The sequence below is a fragment of the Ovis aries genome, chromosome 18 (genome assembly GCF_016772045.2).
Source record: "Ovis aries strain OAR_USU_Benz2616 breed Rambouillet chromosome 18, ARS-UI_Ramb_v3.0, whole genome shotgun sequence".
NCBI lineage: Eukaryota > Metazoa > Chordata > Mammalia > Artiodactyla > Bovidae > Ovis > Ovis aries.
The window spans coordinates 16,531,325-16,558,494 of NC_056071.1; the positions used below are offsets into that span (position 1 = coordinate 16,531,325).

General features: G+C 41.5%; 1 protein-coding gene across 17 annotated transcripts in view; it reads left to right on the forward strand.

The window, feature by feature from the left end:
• The window catches only part of AGBL1 (AGBL carboxypeptidase 1), a 1,135,995-nt gene that overhangs the window by 202,793 nt on the left and 906,032 nt on the right, over positions 1 to 27,170 (forward strand). For all 17 annotated transcript variants that reach the window (XM_060401589.1, XM_060401588.1, XM_060401580.1 and 14 more), the window contains 2 exons: positions 1,039 to 1,183; positions 15,270 to 15,423. In XM_060401589.1, coding sequence (XP_060257572.1) covers positions 1,039 to 1,183; positions 15,270 to 15,423 — 299 coding nt within the window. The remainder of the gene's footprint in view (positions 1 to 1,038; positions 1,184 to 15,269; positions 15,424 to 27,170) is intronic.

The window sequence follows — 27,170 nt, forward strand, 5'->3', positions numbered from 1 at the left end:
TGTTGTTAATGTTCAGATGTGGAATTGCATCTGTGTCTGGGTGTATTTTCCATTGTAATACAGCCTTGATGATAGCATTTCTCAGGAAAGCCTGCCAGCCTGTCTCAGGATCAAGAGGCAAAAGGGGAATGTAACTGGCAGTGTGTGGGGAAAATATTGCTGGGAATGTACTCCTGGGGGCAATTTACTTTGGTACCGTTCTCTGAAGTATCAAAATTGGGTCTTCATCTTTGACAAAGGAAAGCATACATTCTCAAGCTGCAAGAAGCTGAACCATGTTGGGGGTAACAAATGTATGCCTTTGGGAAGAAAGTGCTGTTGTGGAAAGAACAGAGGCTTTGCAGGCAGATCTGGGTCCAAGGCACTCACTAGCTTTTGATCTTCATTGTTGTTCAGTCACTAACTCATGTCCGACTCTTTGCAAACCCATGAACAGCAGCACATCAGGCTTTCCCGTGTTTCACTATCTCCCTGAGTTTGCTCAGACTCACGTCCATTGGCTCAGTGATGCTATCTAAACCATCTCATCCTCTTCCACCTGCTACTTTTCCCTTCAGTCTTTTCCAGCATCAGAGTCTTTTCTAATGAGTTGGCTTTTTGCATCAGGGGGTCAAAGGATTGGAGCTTCAGCTTCAGCTTCAGCGTCAGTCCTTCCAGTAGATATTCAGGGTTGATTTCCTTTGGGAAATTGGAAATAGGATTGACTGGTTTGATCTCCTTGCTGTCCAAGGGATTCTCAAGCGTCTTGTCTAGCACCACAATTTGAAAGCATCATTTCTTCAGCACTCAGCCTTCATTATGGTCCCACTCTCACATCTGTACATAACTGCTGGAAAAACCATAGCTTTGACTAGATGGACCTTTGTCGGCAAAGTTAGGTCTCTGCTTTTTGGTATACTGTCTAGGTTTGTCATAGCTTTTCTTCCAAGAAGCGAGTGTCTTTGAATTTCATGGCTCCAGTGATTTTGGGTCTATGGCATCTAAATGACAGTTCTTCCCACCTTTCACTCACTCGCCTCTCTCTCCCTTCTCTTCTAGAAATCATTATCGCCAGAGAACAGCCGGGGCGGGGGCAGCTTCTGGGAAGTGCTATTACACGCTGACCTTTGCCGTCATCTTCCCGCACGCCGAAGATGCCTGCTATCTGGCTTACCACTATCCCTACACCTACAGTGCCCTCATGGTAAGTTCCTCCGTCAGCCCTACCGCGTTGGACTGAAGGGGCTCTTTGAGGCTTTCCTGGAAACCTTCAGGAAACCCTGACATCCTGCTGGGGAGCTTCAGGCGTCCGAGGAAGCCAGGGTTGGTTGTTTCTGACTTGGGGGCTTTCTCTCTGTCCCGTTTCCTTCCTTGGACAGAGCACAGGGCTGAGGTCATGACCAGTGGCATTCTAATGACCCCAGTGGTATACTGTGCTCTTCATCTGCAGGGTGAGTGTGGATGTGAGGGGCAGGGGACACTTTTTAGGGGCTGTATCTTTAAATAGCCCTCAATATATGTTGTTGCAGGAGGACAAATGGCTGAAGATTAAAATTCATATTTTACCAAGGCCAAAACCAAAGCAAAGAAAAAGTTTGAAAGTTTTCTCAGCTAAACAAATTTGATCATGGGTGTTGTATATCCTCCTGTGATTTTTTTCGTCTTGTCATATTTTGAGGCAGCAAAACTGATATTCTACTTTTGTTTCATGCTTAACAGAAGTAAAAAGTCCACAAATATAACTTTAAAAAGTACTCCCAGTCTAAATAAAATTAACTAAAATTTCATTGCAATGCTGAAAGGTTATTTGCTTTTATTTTAGAAATGCAAGCACACTAAGTAAATATAGGAGGGTTAGAATCATGATTTAATAAATATCTATTAGTTTACCCTAAAAAAAAAAAAATAACAAAAGCCCTCAAGTTAAAAGAGAAGAATGAGATTGGAGTGAGATTATTAAGCTGAAATGGGGTAACACCATGCAGGTCAGCTGAGATGCCAGTTTAAAGGACATGGATGCATTGAGAGGAGTGAAGCAGAGATTGAGGGGGTGAAGCCTGGAAAAATGCCCTGAGGTCACCTTGCAGCCACTTTCCCATTTCCAGTGGTTTCTTCGGCCATGGACTAGAAGGATCCAGGGTGGACAAGAAGGGTAGAAGAATAAAACATTGAATCACTGCAAATAAGGGTCATGATCTTTTTATAAGAGGAGTGTAGTGTCAACCAGTCCAAACTTGAAGTCATCATTCAGATATCTTATCAGGCCATTTCTTGCCATTTGAAAAAGCTGGCAAACCGTCCCTCTCCCCGAGCTATTTCATGGATGTCCTGTGGAGTCATGAGCTTAAGTATCTAATAAAGTACTTCCATCCTCTGTGTTAATGCAAAATGTTATTAGCATATTTATAATAATATGTGTGTATGCAAATATATATCACTTAGCCTGAAGGATAAGCATTTTCATTGCAAGCCTGTGATAAGGATTTGGAAAAGATGATAACTGAGAACACCTTTCCCTCCAAAGAAATATTCAAGCGTAAATGCAATGTTTTTTCTCCATTGAGAAGGCATACCTTAAACCACTCAGCTAACTGCTTCATAAAAGTACATCTGCCCTTCTCTCCATATGTTGGCTTACCTAAAGAGATATATATATATATATTTTACTGTTTCCCAGATTGTAAAAGATAGACAATTAGTATTATTTGTGGATCATACTTAGAGATCTCAAGAATTTAATCCAAGAAATGTGCATCACCAGCTTTGCTGTAACAAGGCATGTTTGTTTTAAAACATGCTTGTGGCTTTGAGGGCCTCAGAGCAGGCAAGATCCATGATCTCCTTCGACAGCTGTTCTTACTGTCTCATCTATGAAACCCTGCATGTTGAAAAGTCTACTGGAGAAAGGGGTTCCTTTTTAAAGACAGGTTTGATTTTTCTGTCAGAGTAATTGTCCATGGGTCCAGGTCACTGTTCTTTTCACTTGTTAGGATATCTTTGTCCTACGGACTTAGAGAACAGACTTGTGAACTCAGGGGGAAGGAGCGGGTGGGATGGTTTGAGAGAGTGGTATTGATATATATACCACCATGTATAAAATAGGTAGCTCATGAGAAGCTGCTATACAGCACAGAGAGCTCGGCTTGGTGCTCTGTGATGACCTAGAGGGTTGGGATGATGGAGTGGGAGGGAGGCTCAGGAGGGAGGGGATATGTGTGTGTGTGTGTGTGTGTGTGTGTGTGAACTGAACATATATGTGTTCAGTTCAGTTCAGTTCAGTTGCTCAGCCGAGTCCAACTCTTTGTGACCCCATGGACTGCAGCATGCCAGGCCTCCCTGTCCATCACCAACTCCCAGAGTTCACCCAAACTCATGTCCATTGAGTCGGTGATGTCATCCAACCATCTCATCCTCTGTCATCCCCTTCTCCTCCCACCTTCAATCTTTTCCAGCATCAGGGTCTTTTCAAATGAGTCAGCTCTTCGCATAAGGTGGCCAAAGTATTGGAGTTTCAGCTTCAACATCAGTCCTCCAGTGAACACCTAGGACTGATTTCCTTTAGGATGGACTGGTTGGACTTGCAGTCCAAGGGACTCTCAAGAGTCTTCTCCAAAACCACAGTTCAAAAGCATCAATTCTTCAGTGCTCAGCTTTCTTTATAGTCCAACTCTCACATCCATACATGACCACCGGAAAAACCATAGCCTTGACTTGATGGATCTTTGTTGACAAAGTAAGCCTCTTTTAATTTCATGTCTGCAGTTACCATCTGCAGTGATTTTGGAGCCCAGAAAAATAAAGTCAGCCACTGTTTCCACTGCTTATCTATTTGCCATGAAGTGATGGGACTGGATGCCATGAACTTAGTTTTCTGAATGTTGAGCTTTAAGCCAACTTTTCACTCTCCTCATATGTGTATGTGTGTGTATATATATATATATATATATATATATATATATATAGAGAGAGAGAGAGAGAGAGAGAGAGAGAGAGACAGAGAGAGAGAGCTGATTGATTCACATTGTTAAACAACAGAAAATAACACAAAATAGTAAAGCAATTATAGTCCAATTAAGGAAAAAAAAAGATTATCTTTGGCCCTGTGGAGAAGCTCAGTGGCAGCTAGCATAAAACTTTAGAATTCAAAAGGGTTTGGGAAATTGTGTAGCTCACATCTATCATTCAAAAACGCAAAAACCAAAGCCTAGAAGTCCCACATTTAGCTGGTGGCCAGAGAACCATCAATTATTGGCCTTTGAGGTCTATTCCTATCTGATGGAGACTCTGGGAGTCCTTCAGCTGACCTTGGCTGCATCTGGCTTCTTAATTTGAATTTTAGATCTGAATCAGCTTGTGTGCACTTAGCAAAGACCCATCAAAGCTTCTTGGAATAAGAATGGGATCATGTTTGGGAAACAACACTGTTCTCAGCTGAATCACATCCATAGCACTCTGTGTTACAGACAAAAATGGTGGGTTGATGACTTGAACTCAACCACTGGATATTGTATAATCACGCAGCTTGATGACTATGTGCACCTATAAAAGTGGGCTGCCATTGTAGCAGCTGCTGTATGTCATAGCTTTTGTCTCTGGGAACACTTAGTACTTTTGTCATACCGAAGCACAAAGTCTTAAGTTTACAGTCAACAATTGTTAATAGTTTAGGAGCCATTGAGGTCAAGTTGGGGATAATTTCATATTGATGGGGGACAAAAACTCAAGAAAAGAAGACCTTGGAAGATGGTCTCATCTTCCATCAACTGATCTCTGTGAGAAAAAGAGAAAGATCTTATTCACTGATGTTTATTGCCTTGTTACTTAGCCTACCAACTGAATCTCTTCGCATTAGGGAAGTTTGAGGAGAGTTAATGAGAAGAAGAGACAGGAAAAGGGATAGCTTTTCATTCCTTTTAAATGAGTAGAACAGAGTAAGAAAGACAATTTGTTACTTGAAGTGAAAAACATATATACTCGATTTTAGGTTTTACATTTCCAATAATGCATGGGCTTTGTCCTCTTTAGGTTTAAGAGAGTAATTGACTCTGTGACTTCTTTGGAAAAGCTCTTTCTCCCATCATGGACAGAATGAGTTCATTCTGTAATGCACACTAGTCATTTTTACTTTTGGACAAGCCCTAAGGAGAAACAGTTTTCTTCCAACAGATCAGTGATAAATTAAATGTGGATGATACCCCAAGGGTGGAATTAGCTGTATTTTACTCAGGGGTTATGCTGATGGGTGAAAAATATATTTCTATGTGGAATTCATAACTGGTAAATCTCTTGTAATATGGATTATGTTTAACAATTATAGACATTTTTAAAGCAGGGTACATGTATGTTGAGTGTTTTTCAACATGAACCTTAAAAATTTTATTATTCTCTTATAATGAGAGAATTAGTATTTATTGAGTTCTTTCAAACTGATATCTTCCAGATGCTTGCCAGGAATTCTGTTGGATAATCATCCCAATTATAGTATTAAAATAATGCTAAAAGAAAGAAATACAATATTATTGCCATTGCAAAGCCAACAAAAGACCTGTTTAATCATCCATCTCAAGCTTCCTCAATAATTGCAATGATTGTTAATGTGTTGATTGCAATGCTTGTTAAAGTATTTGGTTCATGTTCTGGATTGCCTGTAGGTAGCCAGGAGTATTGGCATCCCAAGAGAGTTTCTGATGGACATTTTAGAGAGTAAGAAAGTGGAAGCTCACTGAAAACTTAAAATGACATGAGTTGGCAAGAGAGCAAAAAAAAAAAAAAGTGATCAGAAATAGGATGGATGTGTTGGGAGAGCTTGTGGCTTTTAAAGAGTAGAGTAGGGTTTTTCGCCAGACATATATAGTCCCTGTGCTAGTAACCATTAGCAGGGTAACCTGCTGAGGTCAAATGAAGTCTTTTATGGGAATTTTAAGGGAGTAGCTGATGAAGCTTTATTTTTAGAGATAAAATGGAGGGTAGTGTAGGAAGTGAAAGGGAAGGGACAGGGAGAGGGGAAAGGGAAGAAAGAAAGTGTTGAGAATTAGAATGTCATATTCACAACATCTTATAAAGAGCTCCCATTTAAAACATGTCAAATGGGAAGTATTGACTTACACATGATAGATCAAAGATGCGGTGAGCAAGTCATAAATCAGTGTTGTCGTTTAATCAATCGACAGACACCTGTCTTTGTATGGGCCAAAAGAAAGGACAGATATCAGTAAAGGGTCCTGATGTTGAGGAGTTGAACACGAAAGGCCATTCTGAAGGAGCTGAGGTGTGCATGGGTGGGGAAGTCATTGATGACAGGGAACCCTGAATTCCAGGGTTTTGAGCACAATGGAAGAGCAAGGTTTGGAGTCAGAGTGACCTGGATTGGGGTCTAAGCTCTGTGTTTTGCAGTGTAGTCATGGGCAAGCTATTCAGCTTTTCTCAGCCTCAGTTTTCTCACCTGTGGATTGGAACCATTGAAGTGGTTCTTCTATGGGTTATCAAGATTACATGACTTGATACATGGCAAGTGTTAGCCAAGTGTCTACAACTAGTAAGCAGTATTAGATAGTGACCTTAGAGCTTTTATTCTCTCTTTTTTTTAAATGATGATGGGTGATCATTTTTTCTGTTGAACTGATTGTATATATATACACAATATATAATAAAATTAAAATTATGTTGTAACAAAATCCCAGTAAAGGACCAAAAAGAAATAAATACAGATTCTACTGATAGTTTTCTTAGGGTAGTGGATTATAATTATTTTTTTATTTACTCTCTTATTCAATCTGGAGTAGGAAATGGCAACCCACTCCAGTATTCTTGCCTGGAAAATTCCATGGACAGAGGAGCCTAGTGGGCTACAGTCCATGGGGTCGCAAAGAGTTGAACACAGCTGAGCCCAGCACAGCAGCAGCTCTTATCCAAATCATCAGCAATATAACTTTATCTATTTTTAACAGAAAAAGGATATTAAAATCACCTTTATAATCAGCAAATCTGTGAATACGCATCTAGAGATGAATCACTCCCATCAGTCTCAGAGTGAATCGGTTTCAGTTAGGGAAAGTGGTATTGGCAGACTGGGGCAGTTTGAGAAAGCTCATTAGAACCTAGTTACAGCATGTTCTGTTGCTTTGTATTTAACTTAAAGGTGTCTTTTGCTCTTCTCTTGTGATGAGAAGGATTCGATTCCCTGATGGATGTTTCTAGGTGACACTTGAGAGCTAGTCAGTACACAAGTGAAATAGGCTGTCTTTTTAGGGGTGAGCTTTATTCTGAATTAGGGGGACAGGAGGTACAGCTGTTTAGGGGCTAACAAGGCGATATGAATGATATTTGAGAGCGTAGCGGTTCTTACTTCATTAGTAGCCATCAGCAGGGTAGCCTGCTGAGGTTGAGTGAAGTCTTTTATGGAAGTTTTAAGGGAGTAGCTGGTAAAACAAAGTGGGCAGAAGACGCCTGCCGAGAGGCAACCATGAGGCTGCAGACTAAGTTATCAGCGTGATGTCTTTCCTGGGTAGGGAGGGTTTTAAGAAGACAACCTCTCTGGAGGTTTCCATAATTGCCTTGAATGCCTTCCCATTTTCACAAAGAAGCCCACTCCTGCGGCTTCCATGGGGCTGTATTACAGTTGTTTGTTGGCACATGGATTCCGAAGCCGTGCTTCTCTCATCAGTGATGCCAACAATAGTTAATTAGGCATGGCCTCGCTGGACCTGAGATGGGAACATTTACCTAAGACTCATTTCCAGGAGACTGATACAAAGCCATTTTTTGAGAAAGGAAAACCAACAGAAGTGTATAATTGGTTTACTTCTGGAAGACTTCCGTGTGACTGGAGCTTGAATAATACACTGAGCACAGAGGTGTTAGGCGTTCCATGGCAGGTGGAATGGTCAAAAGGACAGAGGGTTCATTGAGGGACACAGGGAGATGACTGCATGAGCAATTGCAGAAAATGGGCTTAAGCTAAAAGTTGTCAGGCATTTGTTGAGTTGTAATATTAGTAATCATGAAAAATGTTATAGTGAAAAAATTAACAAAGAGCTCATAGAAGAAGAAAACTTTTAAACTTTGCTTCTTTCATTAAGGTGACAGTGTTTTAAAGGATAGTGTACATGAACACAAGATACTTTCCTTTTTTTAAATCATTTTTTCTCCTGTATCTAATTGTATTTGATGACTTCTGTTAGGCAAACCTGCTTCCAAACCTTCTTTGAGTATCTAATTTATAAAATCTAGATTTTATTTTGTTTCCCCAAGTTTGAGGGCAGAAGAAGGGGGCAACAGAGGATGAGATGATTGGATGAGATCATAGATTCAACAGACGTGAGTTTGAGCAAACTCCGGAAGATAGTGAAGGACAGGGAAGCCTGGAGTGCTGTAGTCCATGGGTTCACAGAGTCAGACATGACTGAGTGACTGAAAAACATCAACCCCAAGATTTGGCAAGAAGAGCTACGGCCTGTTTATATTGAGTTGGCCAAAAGGCTCGTTCAGGTTGTTCTGTAAGATCTTACGGAAAACCTGAAAGAAGTTTTTGGCCAGCCTAAAGACTTTGTGATATCACAGAAATGATGGCCAGTACTTTTCTGGAGAAGGGTCTCTATTTCTCCCCCATCACCCCCACATCAAGAATCCTTGTAGCCATAATAAGTGTGAAACAAATAGCCTTGATGGTAAGAACAAGACAACAGACAAAACAAAGCAAAAACCCTCATAGAAACAATTCAGCAGACAGTGTTTCCCAAAACGCATGCTACAACACTCCAGGGTCCCAAGATCTTTAGAGGAAAAGGCTCCAAGGGTTTGTAATGCGTATTTGCATGTAATGCACATTTGCACAAGAGTCTGAACAGTTCTGCAGTCGTGAAAATGTCTTCATTTAGTTTAATTCACTGTGCCCCAGGTGCTTTGGATCTCCCCTTCTCCACACCCCAGTGTTTAGTAAAATGCTGCTAATTACATTTTGGAAAATGCTTCAGGAAAAGGTATAGATTTCCAAGTTTGAGGGCCTGGAATCTTGATGGTAGTTTTGAGGCAGATTTCAACTCAGTTGAGATTTCAATAAAAATATTGGGACAACTTTCACCCAGATATGTGTGAAAGTGATTAAAATAATTTGTTTATGATCACAGACTATCACTAAATCCAGAGTGATAGACTCTCTAGGAAGGTGCTGAAATGTCCTTTTACCAGGTGGCTGAGATGTGACTGACATTCTGATGGGGTCGTTTTTGTTCCTGTCTGTAGCTTTTCTTCTGGGATGGAAAATGGACACTTCTTTGATCAGGGCTTTAATTACACTGATTTAATATTGACTTTCTTTTTAATATATGAATTTCTTCTTTAAGAGGATATTTTTTTATTCCTGAAAGGCTTAGTTGCTCAGATGTGTCCGACTCTTTGCAACCCTATGGACTGTAGCCCGCCAGGCTCCTCTGTCCATGGGATTCCAGGCAAGAATACTGGAGTGGGTAGCCATTCCCTTCTCTGGGGGAGCTTCCCAACCCAGGAATAGAACCTGGGTCTCCTGCATTGCAGGCAGATTCTTTACTGTCTGAACCATCAGGGAATTCCTTAATCATTTTATTTTTGCTGTTTTTAAAACCATTTTTACTCAAGTCTCATTTCATCTAATTGTTAGAAAATGTGGTTTGTACAACTTATGCTTTTAAAAAAATTTAGTGAAATTTTTATTGTCTTGCATATGATTAATTTTATTACACTTCCATGAACATTTGAGAAAAAAGTAAAGGACGCTGTCTGTAAAGACAGTTTGACATATGTCTATGAAAAACAATATTGTTCAAATGCTCTATCATTATTTTGCAATTGATATATCAAGGCTGATGTATTGTTATATAGTCTCCCGCTCCTAGTACAGAATTTTCCCCTTCTGCCATTTTGCCGTTGTATATTTCAGTTCTGCATTATTTGATTCTTGAGATTTATGAGTCTTATATGTTCTTTGTGAATCATGCCCTTTATCAAAATAAGATTTTTAAATCCCATTTAATGCACTTTTCTCGAATATGACTTTGTCATATATTACTGTTGCCAGGCCCACTTTAATTTATGTTTGCTTATCCATTTAGTTTCCATATTTCTCTTTTAAAATATTTTAGTTGAGTCAAATAGAATAAAAGATAATTTAGGAATGTTTTTCATACACATCATGGGTCTTTTTTTCCCTTCTCTTTTAAAGTTCCTTTTATATACAATAGGCAGCGGGATTTTGAAAAGCTAATCTGAAAGTTTCTGTCATTTAATAATGCTGTTTAGCCTATTTATACTTTAAACAATTTTCGGTGTTGCGTCTGTCATTTTGGTTTTGTACTTTCTATGCTTCATTGCTTTTCTTTCTTTCTCTCTCTCCACCTCTTCTCCTGTCCATCCCTTCCTCCCTCCCTCTTCCTTTCTTTTTTCCTTCCCTCTCTCCCTCCCTTCTTTTCCTCATTTCTTCCTTCCTTTCTTTCTTTCTGTTTTATGCAACATGAAGTGACCACATTTTCTTTGATATTTTTTCCTACAGTGTTTAAAATTCTACTAGTGTTTCCCTTTCAGTCCTTAAAGAAATTAAATATACATGTATCCATGAATAATAACAGCTGAAATTGAGTGTTTCCTGTATGACAGACACTTCTCACGCACAGTAAATGACCGAATTATAGCGACAACTGAATGTCATAGGTAATGCCATTTTATATACACTTTACAGAGAAAACTGAGTCGCAAAGAGGTTTAGTATAGAATTTACACGATTTATCTAGAATCCACAACCAAATTTAGAACCCAGGCTGGTTGACTCAGAGCCTGCATGGTTAGTCATCTTGCTATACTGCCTTTCCATTTTTAAGAATTAAATAATAATACCATGTCCATGTAAGCTGAAAAGTGAACATTTTGTTTTACTTTATACTTCACTTACACATTTCTTTTTAATTTCATTTTAGAACCACATGATGAGATTAACATTTGATGATATGTTTTCTCCCTAAAGAACTATTTTTTATGTTTGTATTATATAGTAACTGTGTTTTCCAATGATCATCTAAACGAACCTTGTTTAACTGGACTGTCCTTTTATATCACTCTTTAGTTTGAATTTGGGCAGCTAAAATTTGTCTTCAAGTTATTATAAGGGTGAGGTGATGTGTTTTCTGAGCTCTTGCATAGCTAAGCTTATATGAGAAGAAATTTGTGAGTAAAAACTTGGCTGGTTATAGGTTTGCTATACGTTGTACTTTCAAGCACTAAGAAGTACTCCATTTCCTCTGACATTTAGCACTGCAGAAGGAACTGTGACCCAAGAATAACTTTTTGCATCTGTATATGTGTATATATATATATATATATATATATATATATATATATATTTACATGAATAGGTTTATCTCTACACACACACACACACTTACTTTTAAAAATAACTTCAATTGTATGATGAAACCCCCATTCTGCTCAACAAGGAGCAGTGATGTTGGGTGTAGATTGGTGATTGAACACATAAGCTTAGGCTTTACCTGGAACAAAATGAACGCATCCTTGAGAAAGGCAGGCAATAGCTCAGCATGCGTGGGAGGGCCTCCGTGAAAGTCTGGACTCTCAGGCACAGCTTTCTTGGCCTGAGTCAGTCTTTGGCAGGGAAGTGTGTGGTCATGGGAGATGAAGCTGAGCTCAGCTTAGAAGAGCCATCGGTTCCGGGTTTTCCTGAGCTTTCACACTTAGCTATTTACATAGAGCCTTTGTAACTAGTGTGTGCACAGTGTGTGTGCGTGCACAATCAGCTAGCCTCCTTGCCTTCTCAGGGGCATGAGACTACCTCCCAATCCCCACTGCAGGTGCTTCGCAACAATACCTGGTATTCACCATCACTTGACAGTGATAGGAAGATGAAGCACAAAGGTTTGCTCAGATATATGGGCCTTAGGTGAATTCTTTTGAACCTGAGGTAGCCATGGTCCTTATAGTTCCTTTTCTTAGTATTGTGTCAAATGCTGGCTCTCAGAAATACCACCTGTTTCTAAGACAGACCGAAGATATTGCTTACCTTGGTGTGGTAGACAGAATAATGCCCCCAGCCCAAGATGTTCATTTGCTAATCCCTGAAACCTTCAACGAAGCTGCTTTATATGGCACAAAGGACTTTGTAGATGTGATTAAGTTAAACCTCTGGAGATGGGGAGATTATGTCAGACAATTAGATTGGGTCCAATGTAATCACCACCAGGCTTCCCTGGTGGCTCAGATGGTAAAGCGTCTGCCTGCAATGTGGGAGACCTAGGTTCGATTCCTGGATCTGGAAGAGGGTCCTTAACCATGGACCACTGAGGCAGAAGGGTCCGAGTCAGGGAAGGAGATTTGACTGTGGAAACTGAGGTAGGAATGTTGTGGTTGCTTCCTTTGAATGTAAGAGGAGAACACCATGGGACAAAGAATGTAGCTGCCCTCGAGAAGCTAGAAAAGGCAAGGAAGTTACTTTCTAGAACTTCCATGGGAGGTGCAGTCCTGCCAACACCTTGATTTTTGCACAGTAAAACCCATTTTGGGCTTTTGACCTCCAGAACTGTAATACAATACATTTGTATTATTTCCAACCAGGAAATGTGTGGCAATTTGTTACAGAAGTGATAGGAAACTAACATATTTGATAAGGCAGAATGTGGCAAGAGTCTTGATAGTGTCTCAAAGGAGGAAGGGCAAACCTGAGGTATTTATTAAGATTTTAAAGTTTTGTTAAGTTCTGGTATGTTAATGTAGGGCTTGATTAACACTGGGTAAAGATCATGATAAAATGCTTTTAGACTGGTGGATGCTGTAAGGCAAGAACCTTGAGGAGAGGGGTTGTCGAGTCTTAGTTGCGGTATTCTGGGTCTTCACTGTGTCGGGCATCATTTTTGTTGTGGCTCATGGATTCTCTAGTCATGGCCCACAGGCTTAGCTGCTCTAAAGCATGTAGGGTCTTAGCTCCCAGACCAGGGAGAGGGCCTGTGTCGTCTGCCTTGCCAGGCAGATTCTTAACCACTGGACCACCAGGGAAGTCCCCAGTTGATATTTTCTATTGAAGAGTTGTTGAGATGTTCCTGAAAAATTATCAATTTATGAAAAGTAAATTAATTTGTAATTTCTATTTTCCCAGGGTAGTGTTTCCTAAGGCAGTAAACTTCAGTTGATGCAGACAGAGAGTAATAAATTCATATTAATCCAGGCAGTAGTCTGTGTGGAGGCAGATGATTCAGGATCCCAGTTGCAAGGAGGATGCGATTCAGGGTCAAATTTTCAGGTATCCGTGAAGCTAGAGGAAAGGCCACAGAATCATTGGTCATCTTTTCTTTCCTTGGGACTTTTTCTTTTTCCTTGTAAGTCTGACATTTATTCAATAGAGTACAAGTGGAAGTTAGTCCCTTCCTGCCCAGATGCTAGGATTTCTACTTAATTTAGAAAATTCTGTTTCTTACTTATTGGTTTTGTATTGCTGCCATAACAAATTATCACAAATTTTGTAGCTTGAACAATTAAAAAAAAATCTTACAGCTCTTATGGTGAGAAGTTCAATATGGGTAAAAATCACTGGGCAAAAATCAACCTGAAAAGATACATGCATCCCAATGTTCATTGCAGCATTGTTTATAATAGCAAAGACATGGAAGCAACCTAAATGGCAATCAACAGAGGAACAGATAAAGAATATGTGATACATATACACAATGGAATATTACTCAGCCATTAAAAAGAATAAATAATGCCATTAGCAGCAACATGGATGGACTTAGAGACTGTCATACTGAGCGAAGTCAGAGAAGGACAACCATCGTATGACCTCACTTATATGTGGAATCTAAAAAGAAATGATACAAATGAACATAGAGAACAGAAACAAACTCATAGACTTAGAGAATGAACTTATGGTTGCCAGGCAGAAGGGATGATTAGGGCGTTTGGGATGGACACCTACACACTGCTGAATTTAAAATGGATAACCAACAAGGACCTATTGTCTAGCACAAGGAACTCTGACCAGTGTTATGTGCCAACCTGGATGGGAGGGGCGTTTGAGGGAGAAAGGACACATGTATGTGTATGGCTGAGTCTCTCTAGTGTTCACAACCTTTGCTGAAACTATCACAACATTGTTAATTGGCTATACTGCAATGCAAAATAAAAAGCTTTTTTAAAAAAAATCAATGTTCAGTTCAGCTCAGTCACTCAGTCATGTCCGATTCTTTGTGACCCCAGGTCTCCCTGTTCATCACCAACTGCCGAAGTCTACCCACACCCATGTCCACTGAGTCGGTGATGCCATCCAACCATCTCATCCTCTATCGTCCCCTTCTCCTCCTGCCCTCAACCTTTTGCAGCATCAGAGTCTTTTCAAATGAGTCAGCTCTTCACATCACGTGGCCAAAGCATTGGAGTTTCAGCTGTAACATCAGTCCTTCCAATGAACACTCAGGACTGATGTCCTTTAGGATGGACTGGTCTCCTTTAGGATGGATTGGCTGAATCTCCTTGCAGTACAAGGGACTCTCAAGAGTCTTCTCCAACACCACCTCTGAGACACCAGGGAAGCCCAGATGTAGGGTATGGTAGGGAAAATCATTTGTTACCAGTTAGTTTTCTTCACTTAACATTTTCCCTGGATTGGTTGCTTTCTATTTTCCTTCCATATGCTCCCAGCCCTCCTTGTATTGCTTAAATCTAGTCATGTGCACCACTGAAGCTCAGTCTCATGTTCCCAAGCATTTTGCGTATACTTAGTCTTTGTGATAACCGCCTTCTTTGCATGTCACTCTCAGGGGAAGAGTGCTGTATGCCCCTCCTCTTTTGCTGCAGTGCAGCTTGAAATCAGATACTCTGTTGTGCAGACACAGGCAGGAATGATGTGTCCTGTTCAGCCTCAGTGAACTTCTTCCAGGGAGCAGGAACAGTCCTGCTTCTAAATGACTTAATGCCCTGTGTCAGGCAGGTCTGTTGGTTTTAGTTGCTAAGTCCTCTCCAACTTTTTTGTGACTCCATGGACCATAGCCTGCCAGCCTCCTCTGTCCATGGGATTTCCCAGCCTAGAATACTGAAGTGGGTTGCCATTGCCTTCTCCAGGGGATTTTCCCAACCCAGAGACTGAACCTACATCTCCTGCATTGGGAGGCAGATTCTTTACCTCTGAGCCTGTCGGACAGATTAGGTTAACAAAAATATTTCTAAACTACCAGGAGTTCGAGGAATATAAGTTTTGTTGCTGCTTTCACCTATTGTTATTATCAAAAATCTTAAAATACACTTTTCTTTCATTTATGCCCCAGACTCACCTTGACATTCTGGGAAAAAGTGTGAACCGCAAGCAGGTCTATTTCCGACAGGAGGTTCTCTGCCAGACACTAGGAGGGAATTCCTGTCCTTTGGTGACCATCACGGCCATGCCGGAGTCTGACCGTGCTGACCACCTGGAGCAGTTCCGTGAGTAATCACATACCTTCTTTGAAGATTTGCTGGTGATGGTGGTCTGGGAGGTCCTCTTAGTCTTGGAAGCCCTCTGTCCCTTTGAGGTCAGAAATTCCACAAAGGGTTGGGTACTGGTGTACATTTGTAGAAATACACCCCAACTCTTCTTGCTTTGTTTTGTTGGTCAGTTGCTAAGTCGTGTCCAACTCTTTGTGACCCCTTGGACTGCAACACGCCAGGTTTCCTGTCCTTCACGATCCCCTAGAGTTTGCTCAAACTCTTGTCCACTGAGTCTGAGATGCCATCCAACCATCTCGTCCTCTGTCATCCCGTTTCCTTCTGCCCTCAGTCTTTCTCAGCATCAGGGTCTTTTCCAATAAGTCAGCTCTTCACATCAGGTGGCCAAAGTATTGGAGCTTAAATATCAGTGTTGCTCTGTTATCACAGGGAGAAGAAAATTAATTGCATATTGTCAGAGAGATGAAATGACTTATTGAAATTGAGAGCAGTTTAAAACTGACAGTCAGTTCTCCTAAAACAGAACTGGAACCGGAAAATGAATCAACATTTTCTGACCTCTAATCCAGGGACTTTTCTCACCATGCTCAGCTGTTATACTACCCTCATGGTCAGTCACAGTTTGGAAATTAAAGAAGCTGAGTCTTGGAGAGCTGGCTGAATAAGTCCCTGAATGACCTGGATACAGTTTGGATCTGAAGAACTAAAAGTGTGGAGGAGGCTCTAGCCACGAGTTGTAAAACCAAACCAAAGCACACAGACACACACAGAGATGTACATGAGCAGACACACACAGCACCCATTTCATGCTAGAATCCTGAGCACAAATGTGATTTTCTTTGTAACCCACCAGCTTTTAAAGTTGGCTCCTCCTGGCATAGTTTTCAACCTCAGACAAAGGCAAGGAAAATCAAGCAGAATGAGGCATGCTTTGCAATATGGAAAAGTTTGGGAAATGAAAGAAAAGGCTGGGGAATAAAAATCTAGCTAATTTATCCCCTAAAGAGGCAGCCTTAGCTGATGAAGTGCTAACTGCATTCAGGTGAATCTTTGGTGAATAGGAAATGTAATTTCTCACACCCCATCAGCATCTGACAATGAATGCTTAACTGTCTGGCTAATCAACAACCGATTATCCCATCTGAATTAATAAGGCCATAACATGCTTTAATGAATAATAAGGGATTTTCTAAAAGTTCTCGGATGTGGTTCATGCATTTAAGAGCGGTTTCTCTAACAGTTACCACCTTCTTCCCTTGCAGATGAGCAGTTCGTGGAAGTTAGAGACAGTAATCCTTCCAGGCAACCTTCAGAGAGCAATTATTTATTTAAGAAAGTGGATCTATGTATGCCTGCATTTTGCAGGCTCAGTTTCTAAATAGGAGCTGAGCGGTACCCAATGTGTAATTATAACATAGAGTTGCCTCTGCTCTTGCATCTTTATTTACACTGACAATGGTACTTTCGTTGATATTATAACCACAGAGATCATTCTCCCTTTAAGGAAAGGACTTGAAACACAGTACTTGCTTGCTCAGTCGCTGCAATTATGTCCAACTCCTTGAGACGCTATGGACTAGAGCCCACCAGGCTCTTCTGTCTATGGAATTCTCCAGGCAAGAATACTGGAGTGGGTTGCTGTTTCCTGCTCCAGGGGATCTTCCTGACCCAGGGACCAAACCCGTGTCTCTTATGCCTCCTGCATTGGCAGGCTGGTTCTTTACCATTTATGCCACTGACACACAGTGAAAGCTCCTAAAAAATTTGACACTTCCAAATAGTTCAGTGAAAAAAAAGAGAAAATATTTCTTATCGCACATTCATATGAATCAATGGAGGCTCATTTCTGCTTGGGATCTAAGGTTGGTAATAATACATGTATACTATTGTTGGGGGGTGGGGATGGCTGGAAGCAGGACCTTGGTCCTCAGCTTCTTTAAAGAAATGATTCAATAGAGAGTGATATTGTGAAACAGATAAACTGTTTATCAAAATCAAAGTACGCATGGAGGAAATGGCAACCCACTCCAGTATTCTTTTTTTTTAAAACTTTTTATTTTTAGTTTATTTTACTTTATAATACTGTACTGGTTTTGCCATACATTGACATGAATCCACCACGGGTGTACATGCGATCCCAAACATGAACCCCTCTCCCACCTCCCTCCCCACAACATCCCTCTGGGTCATCCCCGTGCACCAGCCCCAAGCATGCTGTATCCTGCATCGGACATAGACTGGTGATTCGATTCTTACATGATAGTATACATGTTTCAATGACATTCTCCCAAATCATCCCACCTGCTCCCTCTCCCTCTGAGTCCAAAATTCCGCTATACACATCTGTGTCTTTTTTGCTGTCTTGCATAATTATTAAATTTTTTTATTGAAGGATAATTGTTTTACAGAAGTTTGTTGTTTTCTGTCAAACCTCAATGTGAATCAGCCATAGGTGTACATATATTCCCCCTCCCTTTTGAAAAGGCTATCTATATTACATATGGTAATGTAAGTTTCCGTGTTACTCTCTCCATACATCTCACCCTCTCCTCCCCTCTCCCCGTGTCCATAAGGCTATTCTCTATGTCTATTTCTTCATTGCTGCCCTGTAAATAATTTCTTCAGTACCATTTTTCTAGATTCTGTATATGTATATTAGAATATGATATTTATTTATTTTTCTCTTTCTGACTCACTTCATTTTGTATAATAGGTTCTAAGTTCATCTGCCTCATCAGAACTGACTCAAATGCATTCCTTTTCGTGGCTCAGTAATATTCCATTGTGCATATGTACCGCAGCTTCTTTATCCATCCGTCGATGGACATCTAGGCTGCTTCCATGTTCTAGCTTTTGTGAATAGTGCTGCAGTGAACAATGGGATCCATGTGTCTTCTTCAATTTTGGTTTCCTTAGGGTATATGACTAGGAATGGGATTCCTGGGTCATATGGTGGTTTTATTCCTAGTTTTTTAAGGAATCTCCATACTATCTCCCACAGTGGCTATATCAATTTACATTCCCACCAACAGTGCAAGAGCGTTCCCTTTTCTCCACACCCTCTACAGCTTTTATTGTTTGTGGACTTTTTGATGATGGCCATTCTGACCCACGGGAGGTGATATCTCATTGTGGTTTTGATTTGCATTTCTCTAATAATGAGTGATGCTGAGCATCATTTCCTGTGCTTTTGTACATCAAAGGAAACTACAAGCAAGGTGAAAAGACAACCTTCAGAATGGGAGAAGATACTAGCAAATGAAATAACTGACAAGGGATTAATTTCCAAAATATACAAGTGCTCCAATATTCTTGCCTGGGAAATCCCATGGACAGAGGAGCCTGGTGGGGCTCCCCATGAGGTCACAAAGAGCTGGACACAGTTGAATGATCAAGTACATACCACGCATGGAAGAGCACACGGGTGAATTCTCAGAGTGAACTGCTCCCAATAAGAATGGCTTAGTTCGCTTACATGGGGGCAGTCTTCTGTGTTTGTCTCTAGCCGGTAATCTTGCTTGTAATATTTGGCCTGACTCAGGGTCCTTCCTGGTGGCACATGCATCTCTCAACCAAGATGGATTCCAGCGTGAAAGTTTCTGGGGAACTTGGCAAGACATATGAAAAAAATATGGTCACTTTGTCTTTCACCCAATCAGGGCCGATGCTCCTGTTGCTATTTTGTCTCAAAGTGTCCACAGGAGACTGGATGCAGCTGCTCAGCCTGGTGCCCAAATATCTCCTGCATCACTCTCATGTATCTTTATAGTTTTCGCTCTTAAACATGTGCTAGCATGTCAGCTGTTGTTCATCTCAAGATGGGCAGGTGTTGAGAAGACCCAGAAATGAATAATGTTCATCTTCTTTGGGGCATCATTGACTTGAAAGTGACAATCACTGAGCTGAGTCCTGAGAGAAAAGATACATGGGGGCTGTCTTTACAGGCGTGTCAAGTGGGTACTTGCACAGATCCCATGCTTAGAAGGGCCTCGAACTTTGTTTAATGCTCTTCAGTCACCAACTTGAAAATCCCAAGAAAAAAGTTCTGAAAGGGGCTTTGCATTTTCTCTGAGTTTATTTGAATTTATTTATTTAGCTATGTTGGGTCGTTGCATCTCGCAGGGTCTTCGTTGCCTCTTGCAGGGTCTTCATTGCATCTGGCAGGGTCTTTGTTGCATTTTGTTGTGGTGCTTGTGCTCAGTGGTTGTGGCATGTGGGCTTAGTTGTCCCATGCGATGTGGGATTTTAGTTACTTGACCAGGGACCGAACCCACGTCCCTGGCACTAGAATGCAGATTCTTAGTGACTGGACCAGCAGGGGAGTCCCTGTATTTTCATTGTGCAATGGACCCTCGTGTTGAGCAGTTGGTCCCAGGCCTAATCTAAGTTCATATAGCTGAAAAATGAAAAGGCTAGTGTACAAATGAGCTAAGTGGGGCTCAGGGAAGTTAAATGTCACAGTCAATGGTGGTGCCTGATTTCTGATTTTCTTTTTCTGACTCCTGGGTGCATATGCACAATAAATGTGCTAACATAGTCATCAGAACTGGTGTTCAACGTCACCATTCAGGCTCCACTCTGATCCAGAACTTCCTCTTTCCCCTCTTCTATGTCCTTACACTTCTGGAAGCTAATTTAGTTGTTAAAGCAACTCACACTAAATTGACCACAGGTAAATGCATTATCCTCTTCCTGCTCACAGTGAATTTTATTTTCCTCTCCTCACCCAATGTAAACATTTTCATGGTGGATGTTTCAGGCACTGTGGCAGGAAGGAAAGAAGGAAGGAAGATTCAGAACCCTCCAGACCCTTCAGATCCCAGCACAGAGGTGAGATTGCATGACCTGAGCCTCAGTGCTGGATTCATAGTCTCAGATGGGTTTCAGAAACAATTTGTTTAGCAGCCTTCAATATATACATGAGCACAGGTCTTTACTGTAAAGAGAAAAATATGGACATCACCTACTCTCCAAAACACAATACCATGCCTATAAATCAGAAATAAAACAACTTCCTTTGAACTGCAGTGTGTCGCATTGTTTTAGGACAAGAAAGTAGCCAATGAGCCAGTAGCTCTAGACTCTTCCTGCCTGCAGGCTCCAATATTCTTATCTGCTTCCTCCCTCCCTGGGTCACCAGCTTCAGTCTGCAGTTGGATTTAAATGTGATGTGGCTGGTTTCAGATTCAGTGGTGGCCTCTCATCCCTCATCAGGAGATTTTGGGCACTAAAAGACTTTCTTTCCACTGAGCAGGATTATCACTTCAGTCTTATTTTAGAAGTTCAAGAAATGAGAGCATGGGGGCCCAGGGAGCAAACACCCCTCCACTGGAGACTTGTTCCCTGACAGTCTGACCTAAAGTCCTAGACCAGGGGCTTGTTGAGAGCAATTTATTGGTTGTTTTTAATTCTTTCTTGACTCTGGGCTCCAGAGAGTCTTTCCTGGAAGGATTCATTTTCTTTGATTTATTTTTCAAAAGCATTTTTTAAAAAAAGACATTTTCCTGGAAACATTTAGCCTTACTTTCCTGATAAATATAGTTTTGGTCAGTAGTAGCCAGATTTAGGAGACATAAGTTCAATCCCTGGGTCAAGAAGATCTCCTGGAGATGGAAATGGCAACCCACTCCAGTATTTTTATCTGAGAAATCCTATGGACAGAGGAGCCTGGTGGGCTACAGTCCATGGGGTCAGAAAGAGTCAGACGCAACTTAGTAACTGAACAAGTAGCTGGATTTGCCTGGTGTATGTTTTATCTCTCTCCTGAGAATTGAGGGTGAGTGACTTCTCACAATGGTCCCAAGAGAGGCTCATTTTAGACCTGGAGATCTAAGCCTCAGAGCCAAAATGCTGGCAAGTTCGCAAGAGCAGAGTCACTGTCCACCCTTTCAGTGGGACAGTGAACAGGGAAGTTCTCCGAGAAATTCTCGTTGGGGCCGTGTGGAAGAGACTGACTTGAAAAGAAATGGAGAATAAAAGGGAGCTGTTACAAAAAGGATAAATGACTCATTCTAGCATCAGAGACTCTCAGTGGATAAGGTATAGAGGAATTAGGCAGTCTGGGCTCTTCTTAACTGGTAGGATTCCAGAGGTCAAAGGAAGCCTGGATGTTTGGGATGTGTAGAGCGGAGAGTCAGTGAAGAGTGAACAGAGTCTAAGAGGGTGGGATAAAGGCTCTGACAGGCTGAAGTAGAAGGCTTTGGATGAGCTGGTCTGGAGGTAGGTTTGGTAGGCAAGATCTATCCCAGACATGGATTTGGGTGCTTTCTGAGACTACTCTCCATTGGTTAGTGATCTTCTGGCAGAATTACACTTCAGTTCAGTTCAGATCCTTTTACACGTTGTGTGTTAGCAGATATTCCAAGAGTTGAGAAGTCATATTGTTTTTAGTTTGTGTATGGTAAGTCCCCTACATATGAATGAGTTCCATTCTAAGAGCGTGTTCATAAGTCCAACAAAGTTAGCTTTGGTACCCAGCTAACACAGTCAGCTATATAGTACTGTGAAAGTGAAAGTGTTGGTCGCTCAGTCCTGACCCAAGGATTGAATCCAGATCTCTCGCATCTCCTGCATTAGCAGGCAGATTCTTTACCATCTGAACCACCAGGAAAGTCCAAAGATATTGGAGTAGCCATTCTCTCCTCTAGGGATCTTCTCAGACTCAGGTCTCCTCCATTGCAGGCAGATTCTTTACAATCTGAGCCACCAGGGAAACCCCTAGAGTACTGCGCTATAACACATTAAAAATACTGTACAAATAATACATAGAATACAAACATAAATGATTAACAGTTTTAATCTTGAAAAGTACAGGAGTACCAGCTGCATAAGCATTACTTTTTTGCTTCCAGACACCCTGGGCTTGACATACAGACACTGTACTAGTCTCCTCCAGGAGCCTCCCAGGTGGCACTAGTAGTGAAGAACCTGCCTGCTAGTGAGGAGACATAAGAGACACTGGTTCGAGAGGTGGGTTGCCAGATCCCCTGGAGGAGAGCATGACACCCACCCCCCTCCCCGGGAATACTTGCCTGGAGAATCGCAGGGCAGAGGAGCCTGGCACGCGAAGGTCCACAGGGTCACAAAGAGTCAGACACGACTGAAGGGCCTTGGCACAGCACTGCAGTACTGTTCTCTACACAGTAAAGCACACAAAAACACAAGCCCTGGTAAAGGAGGCACGCAGGTGACGACGTACGCCAGACGCCTGGACTGACTTGTGTGATTGGACATGTGAACCCACGCTCGCATCTTTTCAAAGTTCGCAACTTGAGTTCATATGTAGGGGACTTGACTGTGCTCTTCAGGAGCGGTGTGTGTTCGTGCGTGTGCATATGTGTGCTTTTTGAATTGGAACTGAGAGAAGATACTGCATTTAAGAAAACTAGAGAACAATTCAGAAGGTTAAAAAAGAGTCTCGGGGGAGGGGAGTGTTGTTTCCTGAAACCCCATTGAAAGTGGATGAAAAACCAGGAAGGGCAGTTGGTCTGCCTTTTCGAGGGCTTGGTCACTCCCCTGCCTGGCTTCCTACTCTTGCAGAAGGGCTGTCACTATCTCCCTTTTGCAGATGGCCAAGTTAAGCCTCACTAAGGGTATACAACCAGCCTGAAGCCCCGTGTTAAGAGGTTTCTCAGAGAGGAGACGCCAGGTCTCTACCCCACAGTTCCAGAATATCCCCCTCTTTAGGGTCTGCCCTCAGTGAGAAATTTCCCAGAAATGCACACAATCCACACACACTGCTTATTGAAGACCATCATCATTCTGTTAACTTTTCTATTTTCTCCACACTTCCCCCATCCCCTCACATTATTTTTTTCTTTTTTAAAGATTTTTATGATGTGGACCATTTTTAAAAATCTTTACTGAATCTGTTACGACATTGCTTCTGATTTATGTTTTGCTTTTTTGGCTGTGAGGCGTGTGGGATCTTGGTTCCCTCATCAGGGACTGAACATGTGCCCTCCTCTGCAGTGGAGTCTTAACCACTGGACCACTAGGGAAATCCCTCACGTTTTCAATGACCATTTCAGTCCAGGGAAAGTTGGGTTCCTTTTTAGTCTGGGGTTACATCTCTGTGATGGAAGCTTCATGGTTTTCTCAGGAATTCTCTTGATGATTCTTTTCCTCTTTGGATATCTCTCCATCCACGCCCCCGAGCCGTATTGTCTTGACTATCCTCAAGAAGAACCTGAGAGGGGGAACAAGTCTGTGAGAATTTCCCAAGGCAGAATGACATTCTCTTGTTAGGAGCTGTCATTCTCCAAGTGAACAGTGATTGCCTGACTCAGACTGGTGAGAAGACGAGAAACAACAGAGGTGAATGGAGGGGGCAGATCTGCTATTTCTGCCCTTGGCGACACCTCTACCTGGCATTTATTATAACCTGAAAGAGCAGAGTTTACCCTTCTGTGTCTGGAGGTGAGGTAATCTCACAGGTCTGCCATCGCCTCTGATGGCTCACATGCTGTTCTTTCCAGGGGGCCTGAGGTAGGGAACAAGAGGCTGTGTTTGCCGCTGTTAAAGAATACCTTTTTGTTCTTTCTCTTAAAAATATTCGTACAAGAGCAATGTTCTATTCAGCCTGCCATTATGCTAAAAGCTTTTCCTTGGAAGACAATAGCTGTTCTCAGGAAAAAAAAGATTTACACGAGGTCCCCAGGGTGTAATGAGCTACCACACAGCACCTGCCTCGGGTTGGGAGTTGTCACTTATAAGTGGTTTTAAATTAGAACGGAGTGGAAAAATACACAGTTACAGAATTCCCCTTTCGGCTTCTTTGCAAATCATTTTCCATCCTCTCTGGCCTTTGTCTCTTCCTGAGACACCTGATCAGGTATGAAGAACAGAACTTTCCAATGAGGGGAGTGTGAAGTGACAGTAACAGTCCAAGGAAAACAGAAGCCTGAAGTCTGTTTTGGTTTTGACCCCCACCCCTCCTGGAGGCACGTGAGGCTGAGCATTGCTAAGAGATCACTGAATTTTAGAGTTTCGGCAGACCGTGGAGTCCAGATTCCTCCATTGCTAGTGAGGGATTGGAGGTCAGATACATGAACTGACCATGTTGTTCTCCCAGCTAGTTGATGGCAGATGGGGTTTGAAACTTCAGACCTCTCGTCTCCTGATTAAATTAAGTGCTTTTCTTGCTCTCCTTTTTTTGGCGGGGGGGGGGGGGGGGGGGGGGGGGGGGGGGTGGGTAATGCATTGCTGTTGACAAATATTAGAACTAAACAAATGAACTACAAGAGTATGAAAAACTTCTCTGTATAGAAGTTTTTAATTAAAAAAAAGAAATACGAAATTGTAAACTTTTCTTGTCTTATAGCTTCCATCTTTTCAGGCAACCAGGGCTAGGAACCATGGTAGATATTAGGAAGATAGAGATGAATAGCACGTGATTCTAGTCTTTGAGACACTCTTGATAAGCATTGTGTTTGTGTGTATGTGTGTGGCTTATGTAAACAAGTCATTATGATACAGAAGTTATACAGTGCTTTTCAGTGGAAACACTGAACAGAGAGCCTTTTTCTTCTTGGTGGAATCAAAGGGGGACTGGTACCCAGGAGGGAAAGCTTTGTACATCTCACGGGCATGACGATCCTTTATTGACACACCTTTGTTTTTAAAGAAATCTCAGTGGGCAATCCCAAAACTATTTAAAGAACTGTTTAAATCTTTCTTGAGAAGACATGAAAAGGGGAATATATAAAATGCATGCAAACCATCGTAAATTCATCTTTTTTCATCTTTCTTACTGTTACCGATCTACACATACAAATAGAGGTTCACAATAATCCCACTGTTTTTCAATACAAAGCTTTAAAACTATGACATTTAGACCAGTGAAGTATCTCCTTTCTACTTCCCATTTTGGCCCAGTCACTCTAAGAAAAGGAAGATGAAGAATTCTTTCTCCTTCCAAGGCTGGTTGGAGGCAGTGGGGAAAACTACAAAATCTCACAATTGAATAGTTTTTCTTACTATACCCAATCCCATAGTTTATTCTTACAGAGTTTTTGCATAGTATATCATTTTGTCCGTATAGTTCCTTTGTTCTATAATGATAAACTGAGATTCAGTATCAGTGCCACTGGATCTGTGTCTTGAATTCAGACTATTGCATGCAGTGACATGGAGATGTGTCTTCTCAAGCAGGAAAATAGCTTTTGTAGAGACACGGAGGTCTAGAAATAATCGCTGTGAACATCTCAGGGTGCCAGAACTACAGGGATGGTGGACTGAGTATGGGATCAGAAAATAAGGTGGGAAAGGTAAATTGGGCTGAGTTTAAACATATACCTTATTTTTCATATTAGTTTCTCCTGAAGGCAATGATGAACTAATAGGATGCTGTTAAAAGCAGAGAAAAGACAAGATCAGATTTGTTTTGGAGGAAGGTCTTGTGGCAGTAATGTAGGGGGTGCAGAAGGAAATGGCAACCTACTCCAGGATTCTTGCCTGGAAAATTCCACAGACAGAGGACCCTAGAGGGCTACAGTCCCTGGGTCGCAAAGAGTCAGACCCGACTGAGCACACGCAATGCAGGGGAAGTCTGGAGTGTGGCCATGGGGACATGACACCCAGCGCAGAGAAGTTCGTGAGCGTTTAGACCCTAGATTGAGACTCACTGGGGTCCTAGTCTTGACTCTGCCATTTATTAGCGTCATGAGCTTGGAAAATACGTTTCAACACTTCATGCCGAGGTTTCTCCACTTATAAATTGCAGATGACAACAGTACCTTCTTCACGGGTAATCTAAAGCTTGTGAAAGGACTTAGAACATGGTACACAGTATTCAGGAAAAAATAACAACTGTTAGTCTTCTACCTGGTTGATGAGATTCCCAAGGAAGATAAGTCTATGGAGATGGGAGGGGAGGGACTGAATTTAGGAGATATGTCTAAGTTAGGAGTGAGAGATCTTGGTGATTAACAGAGAATAGGGATAAAGAAGGAGTTGAACTATTTCTCCTTTGGGTGATGGGTGCAGTTTACTACCAATAGAAGAATGCTTGAGAGAGTAAGACTGTTGTGAATGGATATTGAGTTCAGTTTTGGAAATATTCATTTCCAGAGGCCTGCAAATTATTTAACTCAGGTTAAACATGATTATAAAGCCATGCTATAAGATATAATCTATTTCAGAGGGAAGTAAAACAAAGTTTGCATTACCTGAATAATTTTCTCAAGTAGCAAGGATACTATAAGTTGACTCTATGTGGCTTCTGAAGTAGAAGCACATGATGTATCTCATCAGAATCCATGCCAAAACTGTTAGATCCTGTAAATATGTTCATAGGATTTAACAATTTATATATTTTCAAGGTAGTTAACTGTTTACAGATTGTTTATATGTGATTAACTGTTCCTCACAATAGCTCTGTGAGGCAAAGAAAAAAAATTACATTTTTTTTCCATTTTTAGCTGATAATATTGAGGCCCTAAAAAGTCATGTGGGGGAGGGAAAGATGGCGGAGGAATAGGATGGGAAGATCACGTTCTCCCTCACAAATTCCTCAAAAGAACATTTCAACGCCGAGCAAACTCCACAAAACAACTTCTGTAGGCTGGCAGAGGACATCAGGCAACCAGAAAAGCAGACCATTCTCTTCAAAACAGGTAGGAAAAAATATAAAAGACGAAAAAGGAGACAAAGGAGGTGGGGAGGGAGCTCCGTCCCGGGAAGGGAAGCCCGTCCCGGGAAGGGAATTTTAAGAAGAGAGGTTTCCAAACACCAGGAAACACTCT